At 36.5% G+C, this 24,721-nt stretch overlaps 2 protein-coding genes across 2 annotated transcripts; both read left to right on the top strand.

The window, feature by feature from the left end:
* The first annotated feature begins 14,947 nt into the window (after nt 1-14,947).
* LOC121405407 lies at nt 14,948-15,675 on the top strand. Its single transcript, XM_041596081.1, has 2 exons — nt 14,948-15,039; nt 15,135-15,675. Exon 2 carries the CDS (start codon nt 15,203-15,205, stop codon nt 15,593-15,595), a length of 393 nt encoding a protein of 130 aa, XP_041452015.1. The 5' UTR covers nt 14,948-15,039; nt 15,135-15,202; the 3' UTR covers nt 15,596-15,675.
* A 634-nt stretch (nt 15,676-16,309) lies between these two features.
* LOC121405393 lies at nt 16,310-20,140 on the top strand. The gene is made up of 2 exons (XM_041596069.1): nt 16,310-17,771; nt 17,838-20,140. The coding sequence occupies exons 1-2, from the start codon at nt 16,343-16,345 to the stop codon at nt 20,138-20,140; spliced, it is 3,732 nt and encodes a 1,243-aa protein (XP_041452003.1). The 5' UTR covers nt 16,310-16,342.
* Nucleotides 20,141-24,721: the final 4,581 nt, after the last annotated feature.

Here is a 24,721-nt window from a genome sequence, read left to right on the forward strand (position 1 = left end):
GGGAGAATTTTCGTTGCCGCGCTTGATCAAAACGGAGCGCCAAGTGACGCGCTACCCTGGTTTTCGAGGGTATATTGTTTTTCTTGTCACTTTGCAAGTGACGCGCTACCCTGCATTCTTATGGTATATTGTTTTGGCTCTCACTTGGAAAGTGACTCGCTACCCTACATTCTTAGGGTATATATCTTTCGGCTCTCACTTTGAAAGTGACGCGATACCCTTCAGTGTGCGGGTATATCGTTTTGATGTTTCTTGCAACCAACTATACACCTCGTTCCTCGACATTTAATTATTGTCGTTCTCGATTTTCGTTCTTGGTTGAACATTTATTATTTCTTTATCTACAAAAATATTGGGTTTCGTCGCGTAGATTATAAATAGTAAAATGGCACAAGAAAATAAGTCTGTTCTCGATGACTTAAAAAGTAAGCTCAGAAACCGAGTCAAAAGCATTCGCCGCTTAGAGGATCGATTAGAGGGTGGGTCGATTCCATTGCAATTGACAGAGCTACAATGCAGACTCGATGTTCTGAATTCTGCTATTAACAAGGCCAACCTATTGCAGGAGCAAATAGCAAAGATGAATTGGGAGCCGAGCTGGAAGAAATGGCCATTGTAACTAAGGGAAAGATAATGTCGCTTATCGATGCCTTGAAGCTAACAAGCGATACGCCGCCCTCGGTATCAGCTTCTACGGCCCCAACTCGTGCTCGACTTCCGAAATTGTCCCTACCAAAATTTAGTGGTAAATATTCGGAGTTTAAAAATTGTATTAGCCTTTTTGAGACTCTGGTTCATAATGATGAGAGTATACCGGTGTTCGAAAAATTTAATCATTTAATTTCGTGCCTCTCTAATGAAGCATTAGGAACAATAAAGGCGTTCCAAGTCACCGAGGCCAATTATGCAAAGGCCATGGACAGCCTAAAGCGAGTATATGACAACGAATGTCTAATATTCTCGAACCAAATCTCCGCACTGTTTAATCTGCCAAAAATCTCGCAACAGTCCGCATCGTCCCTAAGAAGCCTCATCGATACAGTGTCATCGATCTATGGTTCATTATTATCGATAGGAGACGATAGGAGACGATACGAAGATTTCGAATGCAATGCTCATTCATCTCGTGTTGAACAGAGTCGACCCAGTGACTAGACAGAAGTGGGAAGAACAGCTTGACTTCGAAAAGTTGCCGCTTTGGTCCGACTTTGAAAAAGTTTTAAATCGTCGATACCAGCATTTTTCTGCGGAAGAGTCGACAAAGCCAAGGCAAGAAAAAGTCATGCCAAGCAAGTCGCACAATCGCAGTTCATTTGCTTGTTCTTCCACTCCCCCCAACAGTAGAGCTCAGCGAACATGCATCTATTGCAATTCGGGAGACCATGTAGTGGCCAACTGCACGCCATTTTCACGTCTCTCGGTTATGCAAAAGTTCGAGTTCACAAAGTCTGCGTCCTTATTTATAAATTGTCTGCAAAAGGGTCACACTGTTGTAAGATGCAAGGTCGCCAAATGTCGAGTTTGTGGCCGCTCACGTCACATATTGTTGCATCGATACACAGTGACTGATAATAGTCTCGCGTTGCCGCCACCCCCAGAGAGTTCGTCTCCTCCTTTAAATCAGGATCACCCTTCCACCTCTCATGCTCTGCATGCGACTTCGTTGGACAGGGTGATTTTGGCTACGTCGATCGTAAGTGTCAGAACAAACGAGAAGGAACGTGTGAGTCGTTTCTGGGGACACGACTCTACTTATACCCGTACTCAGTCAGTATATACATTATTGAGCTTATAATTTTTTAGAATTTTAGAAAAAACAAAAAAAAATTTTACATTTTACATTTTTTTGCTACATCTGCTATCTACATCAACATATACAATGTCTATTCTACATCTAACATGTAGATTGTACATGTTCCATTCATATTCTACATCTCCTCCGCTAGGGGTTGCTCGCGCACTGAACGCGGCAGAGTGTGCGAGCGAGAAGGAAAATGAGTTGCGTGTCGTGCGCGGGAGGGGGAGCTGAAGCAACTGAAAATTAATTTCTTCCTTCTGGCTATAATTATGATCCGATCTGATTCAGATTCGGCAGTCTGGTAGATATGGTCATTCTCGACGATACTGCGTTTTTAGTTTTATCGTATCTTTAAAAATGTGCCTGCTACAGATTTTCGTCTTTTGTGGGGGCGGAAGGGGGCGGGGCGAAATTTTGAAATACACTTGTAGCAGTGTGATATCACATGAGTCTGGAAACCAAATTTGGTTGCCCTAGCTCTTATAGTCTCTGAGATCTAGGCGCTCAACAAGACAGACAGACAGACAGACAGACAGACAGACGGACAGACGGACAGACAGACATGGCTATATCGACTCGGCTATTGATGCTGATCAAGAATATATATACTTTATGGGGTCGGAAACGTTTCCTTCTCTGCGTTACACACATCCACTTTTACCACAAATCTAATATACCCCTTAACTCTTTTTTGAGTACGGGTATAAAAATGGTGAACACATTTTGGCCAGAGCTCTCCTTGACTCTGGATCCCAAACAAACTTCATCACGGATGACCTCGCCCACCGCTTACAGATCCGTAGAGAGGAGTCGTGTATTACCTTGCTTGGTATTGGTGAATCCAATTCTCAAGTAAAGAATAAAATACACACTGTGGTGAAGTCACGCATAAATGGTAGTGAGTTCTCCTTTGATTTTTGGATCCTGAATTCAATTTCAGGTTATCATCCTGACCAGTCAGTTAATGTAACTGATTGGAAAATCCCAGAGAACCTACCACTGGCAGACCCCTATTTCTACAAGCCACAAAGAATAGACATGCTGATTGGAGCTGAATCATTCTTTGAGTTATTAGCTGTTGGTCAAATCAAGCAAGGTCCTGACTATCCAACTCTTCAGAAGACCCTTCTTGGCTGGGTTGTTTCGGGAAAATATGTTTCCAAAAGTTCTGCCCCCCAAACGGCAAACAGTTTGAGTTGCAGTGAAGAGCTGTTAGTTTCCATTGATAGGACCTTGCAAAAATTCTGGTCACTGGAAGAAATGCCATCTCCAAAGAAAATTATTTCGCCTGAGCACACGTTATGTGAAAATCACTTTCGGAAGACGACTCAGGTATTGCCATCAGGTCGGTTTGAAGTAAGGCTGCCGTTTAAATCAGATCCAAATTGTTTGGGCAACTCCTTTGAGGTTGCTAAACGGCGGTTTTTGTCGCTCGAAAGAAGATTGTCTCGTGACCCTGAGTTGAAGAAAATGTACTTAGAATTCATGGAAGAGTACCTCTCCTTAGGTCATATGTCACCGACTGACAATACGGTTCCTTCTACTCCACACTACGTAATTCCACATCAGTGTGTCCTTCGGCCCCAAAGTACGTCCACCAAGCTTCGCGTCGTGTTCGATGCGTCGTCGAAGACGTCCTCTCAGGTGGCCTTGAATGAGATTCTGATGGTCGGACCGACCATTCAAGAGGAATTATACTCAACACTGCTCCGCTTCCGTCTGCACAGGTTCGCCCTGACTGCCGATGTGAAAAAGATGTATCGCCAAGTGATGGTGAATGAAGCGGATAGGCTGTTTCAGATGATAGTGTGGAGAAGAGACCCATCTGAGTCCTTGAGATTATACAAGCTTAACACCGTGACTTATGGGACTGGAACAGCCCCTTTTTTGGCTATCCGGTATTTAAAAAGGTTGAGTGAGTCTGTGAAGCTATCATTCCCTAAAGCTGCTGACGATATTGGGTCCGACATTTACGTTGATGACATGTTGACTGGTGCTGCATGCGTAGAGGAGCTAAGGGCAAAGTCCGAAGTATCTCAGGTTCTTCAGACCGCAGGGTTTGAGTTAGCGAAGTGGTTTTCGAACTCACCTGAGATAACCGCATCTGAGAGCACAGCAAAACCCATAACGATCTCGGATTGAGAATCGACTAAGGCGTTAGGAATCTCATGGTTGCCTAAGGAAGATGCCTTTCAGTTTAAAATTGACAATGAAGTCATGGGTCTCCGAGCGACAAAACGGAACATACTGTCGGTGACATCGAAGCTGTTCGACCTTTCTTTCTTTCCTTTGCTTTGCTATCACTCTCTCGATCTGTCGCTCTCTCGCTCGCATTAGGGCACGGGCAATTCGGCCCGCCTGCCCTTTGAATTAATCTTGATCTTACAATCACAGCGCATCGTCTTGGAATCGAGCTATTCAATCCGACACCGTCTTGAACCGACCTCCGCGTCTTCTATCTGACCCCGTCTTGAATCCAGCTAACTATCCTTACGACTCTGTATCGCTTATTTACTTCACCACAATAAACTGTGAATATATATATTGAACAATCATCGCCTTTTTAATAATATCGCAATACAACGCTACTGAAGAAGCTCAGTAGCTCAACATTTGGTGACCCCGACGTGATATAAACAATTAAATCACAAAAACAATAAAACTTGTCGTTCGTTAAATTCGCATTAAGCCACGGGCTTTCGGTATTCGGTTGTGCACAAGCAACAAAAACGGTGCTCGCGTCGTCTGCTTTGCGATCTGCTTACGGTTCTTGCTGCATTTATTGCAAGTGTTCGCTCTTCTTTGCGGTCATCTTCCCGCTAGAAACGTTTTCTAGCGCCTGCTGCCGAAATGGGTGCGAGCAACGACGGTGCAGTGACCGCTGCTGGAAACAGTGTGGCTTTCCTAAAGCGGAAGGCACCAGCGTTATTTCAACGGATGAAGCAGCTAGAAGTTGTCTTGGAGAACGCTTCCCTATTTGACCACTTCATGCTCATTGGCTGAAGCAAATCGAGGAGCTGCACGGCACTTTTAAAACCGTGCACAGTGAACTCGAGAAGCTGGACTGCGACGAGATTGGGAGTGAACTCGCCGATGACTTTGAAGAGCTGTTTGTGATGCTCACGGGGATCATTCTCTCAGAGATCACTAAGCGGTCCACTTCCGTAGCTCCACATCCTGCGTTTGGTCAGGGAATCACACCGGCCCCATTCAAAGTGGATTCGTGCGCGATTTTGGAGCCAATTGGACTGATCGACAGAAGTCAATGCCAATCGAAGCATCTGTTTATTGTTCCGGCTGTTCATGGTGGAGCAGGAGACGAGGAATCCTATTCAAAGCTAGAAGGCGGCCTCGATTGCGTCTACACAGGTGGACTTGCATCGGATGTGGTTCCTGCTCAGCCTACGACCTCGTCCGCGACCGCGACCTCGTCCGCGACCGCGTCTATGTCCGTAGCAGAACTGCAGAAGCTGTTTATCGAACGAGCTGTTTATTGGTCAGACTTTGAAGTAACTCTTCACTGGATTCGGTCGCATCCATCTTCGTTGTCGACGTTCGTTTCGAATAGGGTGGCTGAGATTCAGGAGTGGTCAGATGATGCTACGTGGCGGCATGTCCCTACAAAACAGAACCCTGCAGATATTGTGTCAAGAGGTTGTGACGTCAAAGAAATCGTCCAGTCAATATGGTTTGAAGGACCATCATTTTTGAAGGATGAAGAAGAGACCTGGCCAAAAAACCCTCATTTCGAGCCTACAGAAGATGTCGAGCTGGAGAAGAGGCTGACCGCTGCGGTGGAAATTTCGGATTTGGTAGATGTCATCGAGGGATTCTCGTCACACCTCAAGCTGCTTAGAGTGTTTTGTTATATGTTCCGCTTTATAAAAAAATGTAAGAACCCGAGCATAACGTTTGAAAAAACGGTTTCACCGACCGAGTATGATGAAGCCTTTCGCAAAATTGTTGAAATTATCCAACATCACGAGTATCGTGAGGAAATCGCACACAAAATATTTCGTCCCCGCTCTTTTAATAAACTTTACGCCACCCACAGTCTTTCGGTTTTCGTTATTAGAAAAACTATTCTAATTTTTCATGATGCATTTGCCACGACATTTTTGGTTTATTCAAGGAACTGGGTGAAGCTTACGACCCAAAAAATTGGAGGTTATTTGTTGACAGCAGCAAGGAAAGTTTAAAGGCTGTTTTGCTACATAATGGAAACCAAAAGCCGTCTGTTCCCATCGCACATGCTGTTAATATGAAGGAAACATATCAAACAATGGCTAAATTGTTTGAAAATATTAAATATAAAGAACACCAGTGAAAGGTCGCTGCTCTCTGTGTCTATGGGATAGTAGATCTAGAGAAGAGCATTACTCAAGAAAACTAGGGCCAAAACGGGAGGAACATACTTTGGAAAATTACAACATACAGAATTCAGCTCTCGTGAAGTTAAAAGACGTTATTTTACCACCATTACACATTAAGCTGGGACTAATGAAATGCGAAAAGGCGAATCAATGCGTTACCTAAAAGCTGTTTTTCCACTTCTATCGCTGGCAAATGTGAAAGAAGGAGTATTTGATGGTCCCCAAACCAAAAACACTACTAAAAGATGATGTATTTCCAAATATGTTATCTAAGAATGTAAAAACCGCTTGGAACTCATTCCAAATGGTAGTAACAAACTTTCTTGGAAACAGCAAGTCTGATGATTATGTTAATATCGTCCAAGAGCTATGTTGAAAAAGTTATTATTTTAGTTTAGTCTCAGAATCGATATTTTACTTTATATAATGAATATTGTTCAACCGATAGTTTATGGCGATAACTGAATATCGATGGGTGTGTATGATCACTTAACTTAAGAAAAGAAGAAGAAGAACACGCGGAAGAAAAAGAAATATATTTTTAAGTTTGAAAATTGTAAAAGAAATCTGAAATAAACGCGCAAATGAGCAACGGAATGGACAATCAAAGGAAGTGTGACGGATAGCCAATCCAGCGTCTTCAGATCCGGATAATATAGTTAACATTCCACAGGTACAACAACATGGTCCTTCGTAGCCTTGCAAAACAGTATATGAATATATTTGCCACAACGCATTTGCTTTAGCATCTTACGACACTAAGAGACGCTATTTCATCATCCGTTGCAAGTGTGTATGCATATGTATGTGTTCTAAGTTTGTCAGATTTAGACACGCATACCAGCAACAGACAGTTGCACCGACGATGCATACACACAAGCACACAGACCCAAGGACATTTATATGTATAAGCCCAGGCTTGAGTATACATAAAAATTTGCAGACAGCAGAGTAAGGCAGATAGCAAACAGCGATCATGCCACCAAAGCGAAAGCCGAAAACGACTAAAACGGTAGACAAAAGAAAAGATAGCTGCCGACGACGACTTACAGCATATTTCCGATAGTGATGAAATTAACAACACGGTAGTTCCAGCTTCGACACCTTTTCCTGCTACAAAAAAAGGAGGATCAGGATCGTCAGAATGCTCTCGGAAATCGACGAAAATGGAGAAACTCGAAATTCAAATGGAATTTTTGATGAAGCAACAAGTTGATCTTCAACAACAAATAGAACTGGAACGTGCAGTGACCTCAGGAAGCGTGCAAAACAACGATGCACATGAAGACAAAAGACAGGCGGAATCCAGAACACGTAATTGGATCGACGGACTTCCACGTAAGTTACAGTTTGAGTGTAGCGCTGACAATAGTAACAACGAAAAGACGAGTCCAAATTTAATTGCAAGTTTTATGGCAAGACAAACAATCGCACAGGATTTGCCAAAATTTGCAGGCGACCCTTTAGACTGGCCAATATTTCACGCTGAGTTTGTCAACAGCACTGCGAGTTGTAAATTTAATGATTACGAAAATATTATTCGTTTAAGAAAGGCTTTGACAGGTAGAGCTAAGGAAGCAGTACAGTCGCTTCTATTATTGCCACAAAATGTTAATGATGTCTTTGAGGTTTTGAAAGAACGATTTTGCGATGCAAATCCGATTGTACGACAGTTAATTGATAAAATAAGAAATATTCCTGTTTTAAAAGATGACAAGTGCGAAAGATTTATAAATTTAAATGACCAACTTACAAATTTAATTCATACTTTGTTGTCCTTTGAGCAAATTGACCATATTCGAAATCCTATTTTGTTTAATGACATATTGGAAAAACTTCCAGTATCACAACGCATATCCCTTATGCAGCATTATCAAGAAACGGATAAAGACGAACCGCAACTTCTAGTTTTGCAAAGATGGATTGGTAAAAAAAGTAAAGCTGCTCAATTATTAGGGTATGAACTGAACAAGCCAAAAGAAACGACACTTACTATATCGGATGATATATGGCCACATAAACAAATAACGTCTAAATATTGTAATTTTTGTAAGCTGAATGATCACTATTTGTCATCATGTGACAATTTTAAAAGCCTAGACGTTGAAAAATTGTAAACGCAAAAAGATTTGTAGTATTAATATGTGTACATACAGCCATAATACATTATTACATAAAGATAAGCCACCAAACTTGGCAGGTCAAAATCTAATTTTACCAGAGATTCAAGATACCCAAATTTGTACCCAAAGAAATTGTAATATAAACTTGAATCAGACTAACGTATTGCTTAAGATAGTTCCTGTTACACTCATGGGTCCCAAAGAAAGAATTAACACATATGATTATGATTCAAAATATCCAATGGTTTTATCCAAAGACCACCAAGTTACGATTCTAATTATTCAATTTTATCATTTTAAAAATTGTCACATCGGTACAGAAACAGTGATAGCTAATCTCCGACAAAGATTTTGGATAACCAACTGTCGAAATACAGTTAAAAAGATAATTCGTAATTGCCAACTTTGTAAAAATAAGAGAGCCCTTCCATAGGTGCCAAGAATGGGCCAACTGCCTACATGTAGAGTGATGCCGACTGAACGACCTTTTTTAAAAATAGGAGTTGATTATTTTGGTCCCATTGAAGTTCTTGTCAATCGCAGCCATGTTAAAAGATATGGAGTTATATTTACATGTATGGCTACTCGTGCAGTTCATCTCGAGATAGCTGAGGACTTATCAAGTAAGGCTTTTATGCATGTCTTCCGACAATTTGCAGGTCGACGCGGTATCCCCGAGGAAATATATTTAGACAACGGTACAAATTTTACCAAAGCGAGCAAAGAGATTAACATACTGACATCGCAATGGCCAGCTGATGAGCTGACACAGTTTTTTGCCTCAAAGAGATGCAGATGGGTTTTCAACCCTCCATTAAGTCCCCACATGGGAGGAGCTTGGGAGAGACTTATTCAATCTACCAAAAAATATCTTTCGTTTATGTTAAAAGAACGTTATCAAAAAGAGTATGTTTTGAGGACTTTATTTTGCGAAATAGAATTTATCATGAATAGTAGACCTCTTTTATATATACCAGCAGATTCAATTGAATCAGCACCCTTGACGCCAAACAATATTTTGATAGGTCCCAATTTCAGGGATTCATTTTATGCTAATGCTTCTGACTCTGATATAATATGTTTAAACAACTGGAAAGCGTCGCAACGATTAGCAGACGTATTCTGGCAGAAATGGAAAAAGGATTACAGACAGTATCTTTTAAGCAGCCGAAAATGGTCAAAAGATCAAGACATTGTACAAGAAGGTGACATTGTATTACTTATGGATTCTGACTTGCCAAGAAATTGTTGGCCAAAAGGCATAGTGACTAAGATATATCCATCTAGTGATGGTCGTATAAGAATTGTAGACATTAAGACAAAAACTGGCATTTATAAGAGATCTGTTGTAAAACTAATTAAGCTTCATGTATACAAATAATTGAAGTATTGCCGATAGCAATACTTGGGAGGAGAATGTTGAAAGTCTCACAATCGATATTTTACTTTATATAATGAATATTATTCAACCGATAGTTTATGGCGATAACTGAATATCGATGGGTGTGTATGATCACTTAACTTAAGAAAAGAAGAAGAAGAACACGCGGAAGAAAAAGAAATATATTTTTAAGTTTGAAAATTGTAAAAAAAATCTGAAATAAACGCGCAAATGCGTAACGGAATGGACAATCAAAGGAAGTGTGACGGATAGCCAATCCAGCGTCTTTCGATCCGGATAATATAGTGTTAGATTGTATTACTATTATTATCGTTAACCTACAATTGTATTTACATTTAATCTTGCACCTTGTATAAAATATCGTAATAAGTTTCGATAGTTCTAGTTCTGCGAACTAGAACTATGTGGAATTAGGTCAGAGAGGGAATATCACTAGTATTGTTAACCCACATAATATCGACTCTTGCACCTTGCGTAAAATATCGTCTTGGTCGTATAAGTATCGATGGACTAAACGAGAGATCGGAGCGAGGGAGACAGAGTCACTTCCTGGCTGAACGAAATTGAGAGAAGTACTAACATTTGACCTGCGGAACAAATCAAAGAATTAAATAAACATCCGTGGATATTCTGCGACAATAGGAAATTGAAAACCACCATAACGTTAACATAGAGGGAAAAGTGTCTGAAAGCGATCAGATGGACGATTTAAAAGAAGAAGAAGACTTGCTCGACGCAGCAATTAGGGTGGCTGAGAAGAAGAAGAAACTAGCTGCTCTAATGACAATGGATAATAATGTGACGGACGATATCCGAATGGTTAAGCAGCTTGTTGTCCCATTTTCCGCCAGTGAAAATGATGAAGGCTCCAAATGGATCTTGGATTTTGATCGGATGTGCAGAGGCGTGAACGAAAGCAACCATTTTCGACTTCGCTGTGTGCGAATGTTGATGAAAGCGGGAACCGAGGCGGACTTGTTCATGCGTGTCGACAAATCGAAGACTTACGATGAGTTTAAAGAAAACTTCCTGAAAACTTTTGGTCGCAGTAATTCAACTGCTGATGTGGTACTGCTCTTGAAGGAAACCACTTTCAATCCAGGGAAGAACTCCGTAATGGGATACATTCTTCTGATGGAAGAAATTGCTATGCATGCCGACATCGAAGAAAAATTAACGGTTCAGTTTATCATTGATGGTTTTCGCGATCGTTCTACCAGTATCGCCTTATTGTATTCAGCGACGACCATTGGAAAACTTAAGGAGCTGGCCCGTCAATACGAGGCTTTAAGGAAGAGTACCCAGACGACTTTCAAGCGCTCTGAGATGAGTGCATCAGGACCTGACCAGAACCAGGTGCGCTGCTATAATTGTTCAGCGCATGGACATTACGCTTCATCGTGTCCCGCACCTCTGCGGGAGAAGGGATCGTGCTTCCAGTGTGGGTCCATGCAGCACAAGGTGAAGGATTGCCAACAGAAGCCTGTGCCAACTCAACGATCCGTGAATACAGGGGTATAGGGGTATATTTGTACACTGATATAAAACGCAGGTATCATATTAAATTTCTATCTGCCATGTTGGACACCGGTAGCGCTATTAATTTGATGCAGCGTGCGGCGATGCCTTATGTAAATTTTGATGATGTACTAAGACCAACTGAGTATTGTGGAGTAAATGGTTCAAGAATAAGCACTTTTGGAAAAATAGTTGTTAAAGTAAATTTTCATAACATAGAGAAAGAACTCATATTTTACGTTGTACCCAATAATTATGTATCTAGTAATGTCCTTCTGGGGCGTAGTTTCCTTGAACATTATGGAATAAAATTGATTTTTGAAAATACAATTGAAAATTTAAAACGAGTAATGCAAGTCAGTATGGAAAATAGAATATTAGTGAACAGTGACAGTGACTTAATAGGAAATAGAATATTAGTGAACAGTGACAGTGACTTAATAGGAAATAGAATATTAGTGAACAGTGACAGGGACTTAATAGAAAACAGAACTGTAGAAATTAGTGACAGTGACTTAATTGAAACGAGAAGGAACGTGTGAGTCGCTTCTGGAGACGCGACTCTACTTATACCCGTACTCAGTCAGTATATACATTTTTGAGCTTATGATTTTTTAGAATTTAAAAATTAAAAAAAAAATTTTACATTTTACATTTTTTTGCTACAGTGTTATCTACATCTACATCTACAATGTATATTCCACATCTAACATGTAGATTGTACATGTACCATTTATATTCTACATCTCCTCCGCTAGGGGTTGCTCGCGCACTGAACGCGGCAGAGTGTGCGAGCGAGAAAGAGAATCAGTAGCGTCAGCAGCGGTGGCGAAGGAGAGGGAACCAACAGAAAATTAATTTCTTCATTCTGGCTATAATTATGATCCGATCTAGTTCAGATTCGGTAATCTGGTAGATATGGGCATTCTCTACGATACTGTGTTTTTAGTTTTATCGTATCTTTAAAAATGTGCCTGCCACAGATTTTCGTCCTTTGTGGGGGCGGAAGGGGGCGGGGCGAAATTTTGAAATACACTTGTAGCAGTGTGATATCACATGAGTCTGGAAACCAAATTTGGTTTCTCTAGCTCTTATAGTCTTTTCAGATCTAGGCGCTCATCAAGACGGACAGACGGACAGACGGACGGACGGACGGACAGACGGACATGGCTATATCGACTCGGCTATTGATGCTGATCAAGAATATATATACTTTTTGGGGTCGGAAACGTTTCCTTCTCTGCGTTGCACACATCCACTTTTACCACAAATCTAATATACCCCTTAACTCTTTTTTGAGTACGGGTATAAAAAGAGTATTAGTAAACATTGACAGTGAAATTGAAAATAAAATATTGTTAAACATTGACGGCGACCCAATTGAAAACATAGTATTGACAAATATAAATAATGAGTTGAGATTATTAGATAGCAATAACAATAATTTAGTGAAGGATGGAAATGATGATAAGATTAGTGACCAGTTAAATTTAAAAAGTAGTGACTATTTTTTAAAAGATAATGAGCATATGGCAAAGGAAACATTAGGAATATCTGACATAGATATACCATATATATATAGTATTGATATAACAAATGAAGATGACTGCTTTAATATAGACCCGAGGCGGAGTGATGAAGAACGTAGTAAATTCATTGAAGTGATCAAATTTAACTATTCAGATTTAAGTAATATCCCAGCAATTCAGCATAATTATGAAATGAATCTAAAACTGAAGACAGAAGAACCTGTACGCTCCGTTCCAAGAAGACTTTCATACCAAGAGAAAAAAGAAGTAGATGCCCAAGTAGATGAATTATTGAAAAGAGGCTTTCTAAGAGAAAGTAACTCGCCCTATACTTCTGCAATAGTATTAGTTAAGAAAAAATCAGGAGAAAAAAGAATGTGTGTAGATTACAGGCAGCTTAATAAGATATGCATTCGTGATGGATATCCCGTTGCCTCTAATAGATGACTGTTTAGAGAGATTGGAAGGGAATACAATTTTTACAATTTTAGATTTGAAACACGGATATCACCAGGTAAAAGTATCAGAGAATTCGGTGCAGTATACAAGTTTTGTCATACCTAGTGGTCAGTATGAATATACAAGAATGCCCTTCGGACTTATGAATTCACCAGCTGTATTTATGAGATTTATTAATTTTATCTTGCAACCATTAATTCGCGAAGGTAATGTAGTAGTTTATATGGACGATATTGCTATAGGTTCCAAAACGTTAAATGATCACCTCATAACAGTAGGTAGAGTATTAAGAATTCTCGCTGAATATCGATTAGAAATTAAGATCAGTAAATGTCAATTTGGTTATGAAAGTATCGAATTCTTAGGATATACACTTAGTGGAAAAGGAATAAGCCCAAACTGCGAGCACACAGCAACAATTAAGAATCTTCCGTTGCCAAAGGATCGCCATGAAATGCAAAAGTGTTTAGGATTATTCTCCTATTTTAGGCGTTTTATTCCGGCGTACTCAAAAATAGCAAAACCATTACAGGAACTTACGAAACCAGGGGCTAAGTTTGAACTTCAAGACAAGTGCATACAAATTTTTGAATATCTGCGAGAGAAACTAATTTCGTTCCCAGTATTGGCTCTTTATAATCCAAATCGAGAAACAGAGCTGCATTGTGATGCAAGTAGTGAAGGTTTTGGTGGAATTTTGTTGCAGAAAAGTAGCTATTATATAGGCACTCAACTATAGGACAGTGTTGGGAATACAATACAGAGAAGGAATTTAAACAGAATAGTAAAAAAAGGTTTAAGGTCAACGAGATCCTTTTACAGGTAAATGCTTTGGAAAAAAACTACCTCTAAACTATCACATCAGATATAGTTCAAGGAGATGAAAAACCTGTTTGACAGTGTTTTCGAAGAGCCTGAGTGAGAGGAAGGATCAAAGGGTAGAACTCGTTTAGAGAGAGAGAGAGGGAGAATGTAAGGATTGATTTTGATTTGTCACAATTTTCAGGTAAAAAAAAATCGATATTGATTTTACAGAATTTCCAGAGGAGAAAATAACTTAGTTCACATTTTCACCGATAGGTGGCGCCACCAAGTAGTAATGAAAAGGGACCTTCTACGTGTTGCGAGTAAATCCTAAATTCGCAACATGTTGCTTAAGGATGTGAAACATGATATTTGATTCAACAACCCTATTCTCAGCAACATGTGGTTTTCAAATAAATGGTTTCAGTTCAGTTTCATGTTCAAATAAATTTTTTTTCATATTGTTTTGGGAAAATAAATGGTTTCAGTTTCTGATATTTACCATGATCATGTTGAAATAAAATAATTTATAAAAATATATATGGTTTTAGTTTCTGATATTTACCATAATCATATCCTTTAAGAGTAGAGTTACCTATATTTATATCTAGGATGTGCAATCAATGAATAAAAGTATAAGATGAATGCAAAGAGAACTTATTATAGTAAATATACGAAGAAGGTCCCTTTTCATTACTACTTGGTGGCGCCACCTATCGGTGAAAATGTGAACTAAGTTCTTTTCTCCTCTGGAAATTCTGTAAAATCAATATCGATTTTTTTTTACCTGAAAATTCACTATCGGTGAAAATGTGAACTAAGTTCTTTTCTCCTCTGGAAATTCTGTAAAATCAATATCGATTTTTTTTTTACCTGAAAATTGTGACAAATCAAAATCAATCCTTACATTCTCCCTCTCTCTCTCTCTAAACGAGTTCTACCCTTTGATCCTTCCTCTCACTCAGGCTCTTCGAAAACACTGTCAAACAGGTTTTTCATCTCCTTGAACTATATCTGATGTGATAGTTTAGAGGTAGTTTTTTTCCAAAGCATTTACCTGTAAAAGGATCTCGTTGACCTTAAACCTTTTTTTACTATTCTGTTTAAATTCCCAACACTGTCCTATAGTTGAGTGCCTATATAATAGCTACTCACAGCTATAAGCTATTACAGAAACTAGTAAACTGTATACAAAGATGGATAACCTAGAGGTCATTTTTATTGAGTCGCAACCGGAGGAAACCATAAATCTGGATTCTCAGCCAGACTCCGTGGACCTGTCACTGATTTTTGAAATTAAAACCCAAAATTATCTCGAGAGGAATTGGGATCCTATTAATGAGATTAAATGGGATGATGATAGTGAGGATGATGACCTCATGATATCATCACAATACATTTTTGAGGAATATGTCGGTGAGGACTCCATGACTGAAACGCCATTCGTTTTGCCGGATGATGATCATATTTTCGATTTGGTCGATGATCAAGACTGCGGCGAAAGGGATCGACTCAGGGATCTACTTCGGGATGAAGATGACGCTGAGTTAATAGCGGCGTTGGAAAGAACTGAGGCTGGATTTAAATAAGGCGAGAAAGCATATGTATAATAAAAATATTCGATGTATTTTTCTAATCATAATATTATATACATACATACATAGGTATAATAAATAGAATACTACATTTAAGAAATTTATTTTCAATGTTTCCTTACTTCTGATTGGGTGAATTTCACTTCCTACTATTACATGTTACATCCCCCAGAGAATCATAGGATTCGTTTGAAACAGGTTTTCCAAGCGAGGATTACACAAAAGAATAAGTGCATTTCAGGTATAGGTACCTGGTATTGAATGTATTTATTGGTTGAATTTCACATCCTATTATTACATAGTCAGCAGAAGAAATCGTTTTGAAACCGGTTTTAAACGAGTACTGAACCTGTTGAATACAAAAGACTGAGTAGGCGTTAGGCAGATAAATAGAACTCTTTTTATGAAAAACTCTTAGTTCTCTTCTAATAGTGAAAGTGATCAAACAAAATATAAAAATTTCAAAATGAATCCCGAAATCGCGTGCACTATGTGTTCAGAGTTTGTTAAATTAACAGAGTTCGCCTCTCACTACGACAGTTGCGTAGGACTGCGGATTCCGATTGAGTGCAATCTATGCTATAAATCCTTAGAGGGAACAGAGATCGACTCTCATTATGAGAGTTGCTTAGGTCCCCAGAAAAAAGTTGAGTGCGATCTATGTTTGAATTTCCTCGACTAGCAGAGCTAGACTCTCATTATGAGGTATGTTCTGCTCAAAGAAATGCTTTCAACGTGCTAATGAGGAAATCTTCTTCGACAACTGACCTCCGAGAACAGTCAACTTCAAGATCTTCAAAACGGCCTAGAATGAATGCACCAGCGGAAAACATTGACTGTGCAATATGCGGTGAGAGTTACACTCCCTCGAAGGAAAAGCGCCATATTATGTCTGAAAAGCATAAGAATGCCGCTGCAGACCAAATACATAACAATCCTAATATTATCAACCTGGCATCAAACTCGAAATTTCCCATAAAATCATATCGGGTTCAATCCAGTAAAAGTAATCGGATTGACTTAAAAGATTTTTATAATGATTGTAAAAATGATATAATCAATTTACTTAATTGTTGTTTGAGCGAGTACAGAGCCGTAAAGTTCAATTTAAAAGTATATGGTCTGTATGTCAAGCAAACTGATGATGAAACCTTGACAGAAACAATGAAGCATTTCATAACTTCATACAAACCCATATATGAGCAAGAGTTCATTGATGAACACTTAAATAACGCTCTGGAAAACCTTATAACTTTAAGCAGCGAATTCCAGGAGAAGGATTCAGGTTGGGCTATAAAAAATTTTAAATATTTTGAGTTAACAATAATTAAACTGGAACACATCCCTGCAAGGGGGTATATAGAAGCTCCTAAAAAAATAAAATCACGAAATGCTATCATCAATGTTAAAAATGTAGATGATTTTTGTTTCAAGTGGTGTATTTTAGCATCATTAGCATATAAAAGACATGCAGAAACTACATTTACAAGATCAGTTGAAAAAAGGTTGGCTCGAGACAAATTAGCAATCCCATCAAGCTATCGCATTTTAAACATAAACCAGGAAATAATTCATTATAACGGTTTTAGACTCGATTTTTCTGAGATTGAGTTTCCAATAACAAGCAAAGGAATAAAGCGATTCGAAAAAGCCAATGAGGATTTCAGCATCAATATATATGAAATTGATGATAATGGTAAAAACGTTGTGGGACCCACAGTGAGGACTAATAAAATTCGTCCTAATCATATAAACTTGCTAGGCATCAATAGTGATATGCAAATGATGCATTATGCCTATATAACGTGCATGAAGAAGTTATGCTATTCCCAACATAGTAAATCTCATAGTGCAGCATATTTTTGCGATAACTGTTTGCAATTTTATAGTACTACAAATACTATTCACGACACTAAGGAGTGTGGAAAAGTTGCGGCTCTATATCCAGAACCCAATACTAAAACCATATTTAAAAGTTGGTCGAAAAAACTTTCACCCCCAGTCGTAATTTATGCTGACATCGAGGCTGTTTTGGAAAATTTCCATAGAAATCTTAATGATCCCTCCAAATCATCGACTACTATGGCGCAGAGGCATACAGCATGTGCAGTTTCATTTTATGTTGCACATAAATACAATCCTCATCTAAATGAGATGTGGACATATGAAGGTAAATATTATAAAATAAATAAATAAATATAAATAAACTCTAAGCATTACGACTTCGTTATTTCAGGACCTGATTGTATTGAAAAATTCTGTCAAGTGCTTAGGGCTAAAACTGATGGCCTTTATGAGAAGTACTGGAAATCTAGTAAAAAGCCCATATATGAATTCAATATTTGGGATGAAGACTGTCAGGAACACGAAGCGTGCTGTGCCTGCGATGAGCAAATTTTGGTTGATGATCGTGAAAAATACTTCAATCAATTCACGGGCCAATATGTAGGGCCTATTCATAAGGTCTGTAAACAAACATTTAGATTAAGCGATCCCTTTTTCCCTGTAGTGTGTCACAACTTGTCTCGATATGACATCCACTTATTTGTAACATCGATAAGAGATGAATTGAAACCCATTCCTTGCAATAAAGAGTTATATATTGCGTTAACTCAAACTTGCAAGCTTGATTCACATCTTCATCAATATAAAATAAGATACATAGATTCAAATAGATTTTTAAATTCGAGCTTAGAAAAACTTGCTAGCTATATGGATGTATCCAATTTCAAAATATTGAACAGCAAATATCAAAACGAAAAATTTGACATGCTACGAAGAAAAGGAGTATTTCCCTATGACTATTTAGATAGTTTTCAAAAATTTGAGGAATCCCAGCTCCCTTCAAGGGAATATTTTTATAATTCTCTGAATGATGAGGAATGTAGCGTGGAAGATTATAACTTTGCTCAGAGCGTGTGGAGAATGTTTAACTGTACTAGTATTAGAGATTACTTAAAATTATACTTGGAAAGCGATGTTCTAATTCTTGCCGATGTATTCGAAAATTTTAGAACTCTTTGTTCACGAGTATACAGACTAGATCCCATTAATTATGTTACTGCTCCTTCAGTTTCATGGGATGCAATGCTTAAATACACAAAGATAGAATTGGAACTTATAAGTGATCCTGATATTTATAACTTTTTAAAAACTGCAGTCCGGGGAGGGTTGACTCAATGTACCCAAAGGATCGCTACAGCAAATAACAAATACTTAAATGACAAATTCAAGTCTAGCGATCCTATAAACTACCTGACATATATTGACGCCAACAATTTATATGGATGGGCTATGAGTCAACCACTTCCATATTCCAATTTTAAATTTCTAAGTAATAATGAAATTTTATCTTTCAACGCTCTTAATATATCAGCCAGAGGTAATATAGGATACATATTAGAAGTAGATCTGAAATATCCTAAAAATGTTCATAATAAACATAATAGTTTACCATTCTGCCCCGAAAATAAAATTCCGCCAGGAGGAAAGCAGCCCAAATTAATAGCTGATTTATCAGATAAAAAGAATTATATAATACATTTAAAACAGCTGCAGTTATGTATAGAGCAAGGTATGATTGTAGAAAAAATATCTCGAATACTATCTTTTAAACAGTCCTGTTGGTTAAAGCCTTATATTGACCTAAATACAACACTAAGAAAATTAGCTGTAAATGAGTTTGAGATAAACTTTTTTAAATTAATGGTCAATGCCGTATACGGCAAAACGATGGAAAATGTAGAAAAGCGTCGTGAGGTTGCATTAGTCAAAAATTATGAATCCAGACAGAATTCCGCAGGGTTTAGACAACGCATAGCTAGACATAATTTTCACAGTGTTGAAGTCTTTGGAGATAATTTAGCTGCAATTGAATCAACTAAATCAAAAATTTATTATGATAAACCCATATACATTGGAGTTAGTGTATTAGAACTTTCAAAATGGTTAATGTACGACTATTTCTATAATTTCCATTCTGTAAAATGTCCATCATCAAAAATACTTTATATGGATACAGATTCATTTATTATATCATCAGAAGAAGATTTTTATGAACTAATTAAAGACAATCCTAGTCGCTTTGACACATCAAACTATCAAACCTCAAACAGATTCGGTATACATCGTGCTAATAACAAGGAACTAGGTTTAATGAAAGACGAAAATGCAGGTCGGATAATGACCTCTTTTGCAGGATTAAAAGCAAAAGCATACTCATATTTAGTTGCAAAAGATGATAGCTCTGACTTTGATAACGTAAAAAAGGTTAAAGGAGTCAAAAAGTCAGTAGTGAAAAGATTATCGCATGATCATTATATTGAATGCATTAAACATAAAAAAACTTATTATGGTCAGCAGAGAGTTATTCGAAGTAGAGGTCATAAAATATATACTGAAATTGTAAATAAGATAAGTCTTAATTATAAGGATGACAAGAGATTTATATTGCCTGATAATATTTCAACATTAGCTCATAATCACTTTGAAATTCAAAATATTTTATATTCTAGTAATGATACACAAAATATTGTATAAGTAATCTGAATTGAATATATTTAGATTTAGTATAAAAATATGATAAGTAATTGTATATTTTGTATATATTTTGTATAACTTTTAATGAAAAATGTATGTATATAAAAAATAAAAAAAACAACATCAAAAATTGTTTGATGTTTAATTATTTTAATAAATTCTTTTTATCTATCCATGAATTGTGTGTTTCATCAAACCCTAACCATTTAACAAAAACTTTATCATGTTTTCTTCGGATTATTTTTTCAACTAAGAAAGCATTTTCATCTTTCACTTTTTGGAGTTCTTGATCATAAAAGGAGCCTTTGATCATTTCCCCCTTATAGTCCTCCAGTTCATATGTTACAGGATTGGTAGACTTGACTTTTAAAATTTTAAAAACTTCGGTTGTCCAGTTTGGTTCATATCCCTTCGTAAAAATACCTTTATATTTACTTATTCTAACAGGATCACCAATGGAAAACTTATTTTTGGGGAATACCTTGCAAATATTATAAACTGTTTTTAAAATAAACTCTTCATTTTGCTTGTCTACATCTATAGGACTCATTTTTATGGTTCTGTGATATGAATTATTATAATCATTTACTAAGTCCTGCAAGGCATGAATCCATACATGATTACCCTGCATACTAAACATTTTCCACATACGATTTTTTAATGTTCTATTAAAACGTTCACAAATAGATGCCTTGAGGTGTGTATATGTATGGTAATGGTTTATGTTGTTTATTCGCATTAACTCTCCAAAGGAACTATTGAAAAACTCCTTTCCTTGATCGGATTGAATATTTTTAGGGATATGTTTAGATATATTAAATATTCTCTTCATTGCTGATGACACATCTGAAGCTGTTTTAGACTTAACGGGAGCTGCATATGAAAACTTCGAGAACGTATCAATCACTGTTATCAAATATCTAAATCCTTTATTTTCCTTATAAAAGGGGATCATTTCAACTAAGTCTATTTGCCACGTGTCATTAATGCCCTTTTGAACGAATTTGCGACGAGTAAAGTTTTTTCTAGCAGGCTTATGTATTTCATTAACAACTTGCTGCTTACTCATTTTTATTAATTTTTACTTTTAATATTATTGTTGATTGATTGCTTATTTAATAGTGTTTGCTTATACTGAGAACATCGCGTTTTATTTGATTACACATTTTTTGGAAATTTCGAAACATAACCGGGTTAAATCTATTTCAACATTTCTATCATAAGTTCCGTCTAAATCAGATAGTTGAACATCAAATTTTTGCAATTCTGCACACTTAGGAATAATGTTATTATAGTAAAGAAATGTAATTTGTTGTTTAAGTATCGTATTCCAACATAAAAATGTAGTAAAAAAAATGCCTAATCTTAAAAATGATCTCCAGGACTCACTATCAAATTCAATTTTATTTCCAAACTGATTTATTATAAAAACATACTGCTTATCGGATTTTCGAAATCTAAAATTACATTTTATAGTACCTAATAATGGATGGTCTATAATTGTATCAGGCATCAAGAAATCATACTGATCAAGTTTTAATTGAATATACTCCTTGTATGTAACCAATTTCATCCATTCATCTTTATCTAATCCAACGAAATTGTTTTTGCTTTGCTGCATCCAGATCATGGGAGTGAATTTTCTTGAAGTTGAAAACCCACACTTTAACTTTAAATTATGTATTACATAATATTCGAGTCCGAATATGACTTCGTGATCCTGCTTCTTTCTAGTAGACCTAATTCTTTTTGATTGAAGCGTGTCCATTAGAGTTGAATGCTTTTTTTAAACTGAGAACTATTACTGAAATGAGCTGTATATAAAGGAGAAAGCTATCACCGACTCATTTAGTTTATTACAAAATCTCAAGCCAACATGAACACAATCGACAGGAAATCAAGCGTTATTGTTGATTTTCAATATCTCTTTGGAAATAACAAACAAATTTTTATTAAGGAATTAGCGTTTATGCAAACCGGTACAGTAACTCCAAACTTCTTTCATTTCAAACCACCATACAACCTAAATGAATTGGATAATGAAATGATTAAACAACAAAACATACATCATCACACCATAAATGGATTGGAATGGTCAGACGGTGAAATATCATATTTAAGTTTAGGTGAAATACTTTCACCACTAAACAGATTTAACACTGTCATTGTAAGAGGTGAAATTAAAAAAAAGTTTTTATCAAAGTATTTAACAAATAACATTATTGATATCGATATTGGAAAAAGTCTGACCTTATATCCAAATTTTTTTACCAACTGTAGAATTCACAAAAAAATGCCTCTTAGATGTGCTCTAAATAATTTATTTAAGCTTTTTGTTATCTTGGAAAATTCAAATTATAATGTATACTGTAATGGTGATTCATATGTATAGAATTTCAGTATGTATTAAGCATTGGAATTAACTAGTTGATTAAAATGGATACATTTAAGCGTTTGTTTGAAAATGATCCACGCAAAAAAGGATACTCCCAAGTTGTTTATTGTAATTATTGCGGATCTGATACTCATTTTAAAAAAAAACTGTCACAAAAAACGCGATCAGGAGAAACCTAATTAAATTATAGAAAACATTTATAAATGATTAATAAATAAAAATTACTAAAAATGTTTAAACAATTTATACATCCTTTTACAATGCTAATTTGTGGTCCTTCAGGGTCTGGAAAGACAACGTTTTTAGAAAATTTAATAAACAAAAGGAATGAAATGCTAAGTATTTCAATTGATCGAATACTGTGGTGTTATGGTGAGGAACACGCTAAACCAAATTTCAATAACATCGAATACTATAAAGGAATTCCTGAAACAATTGAAAATGAAGCTAATGAACCCATTCTTTTAATATTAGATGACTTGATGATGGGTGCATTTAATAAAAATGTATGCGAGCTTTTCACGAGAGGATCTCACCACAGGAACTTATCTGTAATAGTAGTTACACAAAACATATTTCATAAATCATCACATACGCGAGATATTTCTCTAAACACAAAATACATCGTTGCATTCAAAAACCCCAGAGATAAACTGCAATTTCAATGCTTGGCAAGACAAATTTATCCTGAGAACTCTCAGGAACTATTTAGAATATATAAGGAGGTTACAGATGAGCCACATGGTTATTTACTTATTGACCTTACTCAGGGAATAAATGATCTCTTGAGATTTCGAACAGATATTTTTAATTCTGTGTACACAATTTGCTTTGCTGATGAAAATGGTTTACAAAAAGAATCTAAATCGATTGAAAGCGAACAAACATTTATTGTATGTGCTCAAAAGGGCTAACCACAAACTTCGAAATGCAATTATAAGTAATTGTGATATTGAGTCGGTGAAAGCATTAGTGGAAATAGTATTGAACACATTACAAGGAAATCATAAGATATCAAAATCTCAACTATATGCTCTCAAAAAGTTTAAAAATGCATTACGTTATATTTCATGTCCAAAACGTTCAATCAATTCCAAGAGAAAAGTTCTCATCCAAAAGGGAGGATTTTTACCAATTCTAATCAGTTCATTGCTTTCGGGGATTTTTGGAAAAATATTAAGCAATGTTTAGAAATACGCATCAATTAAGCAAAGTAATTTTAATGCGTCCGAATGCTTATCAAAAACTAATAAAAGGTGAAAATGAAAACGATTTAATAAATATAACATTTTTACCTATTTTAAATGATAAGAAAACTAGTGACTATAATAAATGGATTAAAATACGTCAAGAATTGTGTTACTATCAAAATAAAAAAAGAAATAAGACAATGGATGTACGACCTAGTCTGAAAACATCACATCCATCATCTAAAACCATTGGAACACAAACACAAGACGACTCAGTCGGGTTTGATGTAATGCCCACAACTGATATTCTTTACAATAAAAATAATGTTAACCCAAAAAAGGATTTCTCAATAGATAATGAGTCACATGATTTACCTAATCTCAGCGACGATGATGATTTAAAGCCTGAAAAAACTTTTAAGTCAACGCATAAAAAACGTAAAGTAAAGGACACTTCATTTTTAGAAACACCATTTTTAGACACTCAAGTATCAAAAATACAAGCAGTATCTAAAGTAAAGCTTACCGATAAGCAGCAAAAACTAAGAGCAAAACTTAAGAGGGATAAAAGTGAACCAAAACCATTACAAGACTTGAAATACGTAAGCGGACGGGAAAAGTTGAGTAGATCTGTTAGAAACAGAGAGCCTTTGCAAATTGGAAAAAACAAAATTAATTGGGTTTCCTACAATTAATAAACGGAGCAGAACATAAAACAAAAAATGACATTTACAACACAGTTTTTCGTTACATTACTCAGTAATGATTCGTTAAATGTCTTTAATGATAACGTTAAGTGTGCATTTACAAACATTGTAAATATTCCTGAAAACATGAATGACGAATGGGAAGTTGGAATCACAGACTTATATCTTAATAAATGTACACCAGTCAATCATAATAATTCCTCGATTATATCTACCGAAACAACAGAATTCGTTATTAGCTTAGTAAATGGGGAAACATTTAGATATGAAAATGAATCAATTGAGTCTG

This window comes from Drosophila obscura, unplaced genomic scaffold (assembly GCF_018151105.1).
Source record: "Drosophila obscura isolate BZ-5 IFL unplaced genomic scaffold, ASM1815110v1 contig_95, whole genome shotgun sequence".
NCBI lineage: Eukaryota > Metazoa > Arthropoda > Insecta > Diptera > Drosophilidae > Drosophila > Drosophila obscura.

Bases quoted from the DNA above. Each gene is read 5' to 3' on its own strand.
- LOC121405407 (XM_041596081.1), top strand. From the start codon at position 15,203: ATGGATAACCTAGAGGTCATTTTTATTGAGTCGCAACCGGAGGAAACC.
- LOC121405393 (XM_041596069.1), top strand. From the start codon at position 16,343: ATGAGGAAATCTTCTTCGACAACTGACCTCCGAGAACAGTCAACTTCA. The intron at 17,772-17,837 runs GTAAATATTATA...TCGTTATTTCAG, and splicing joins TGAGATGTGGACATATGAAG to GACCTGATTGTATTGAAAAA.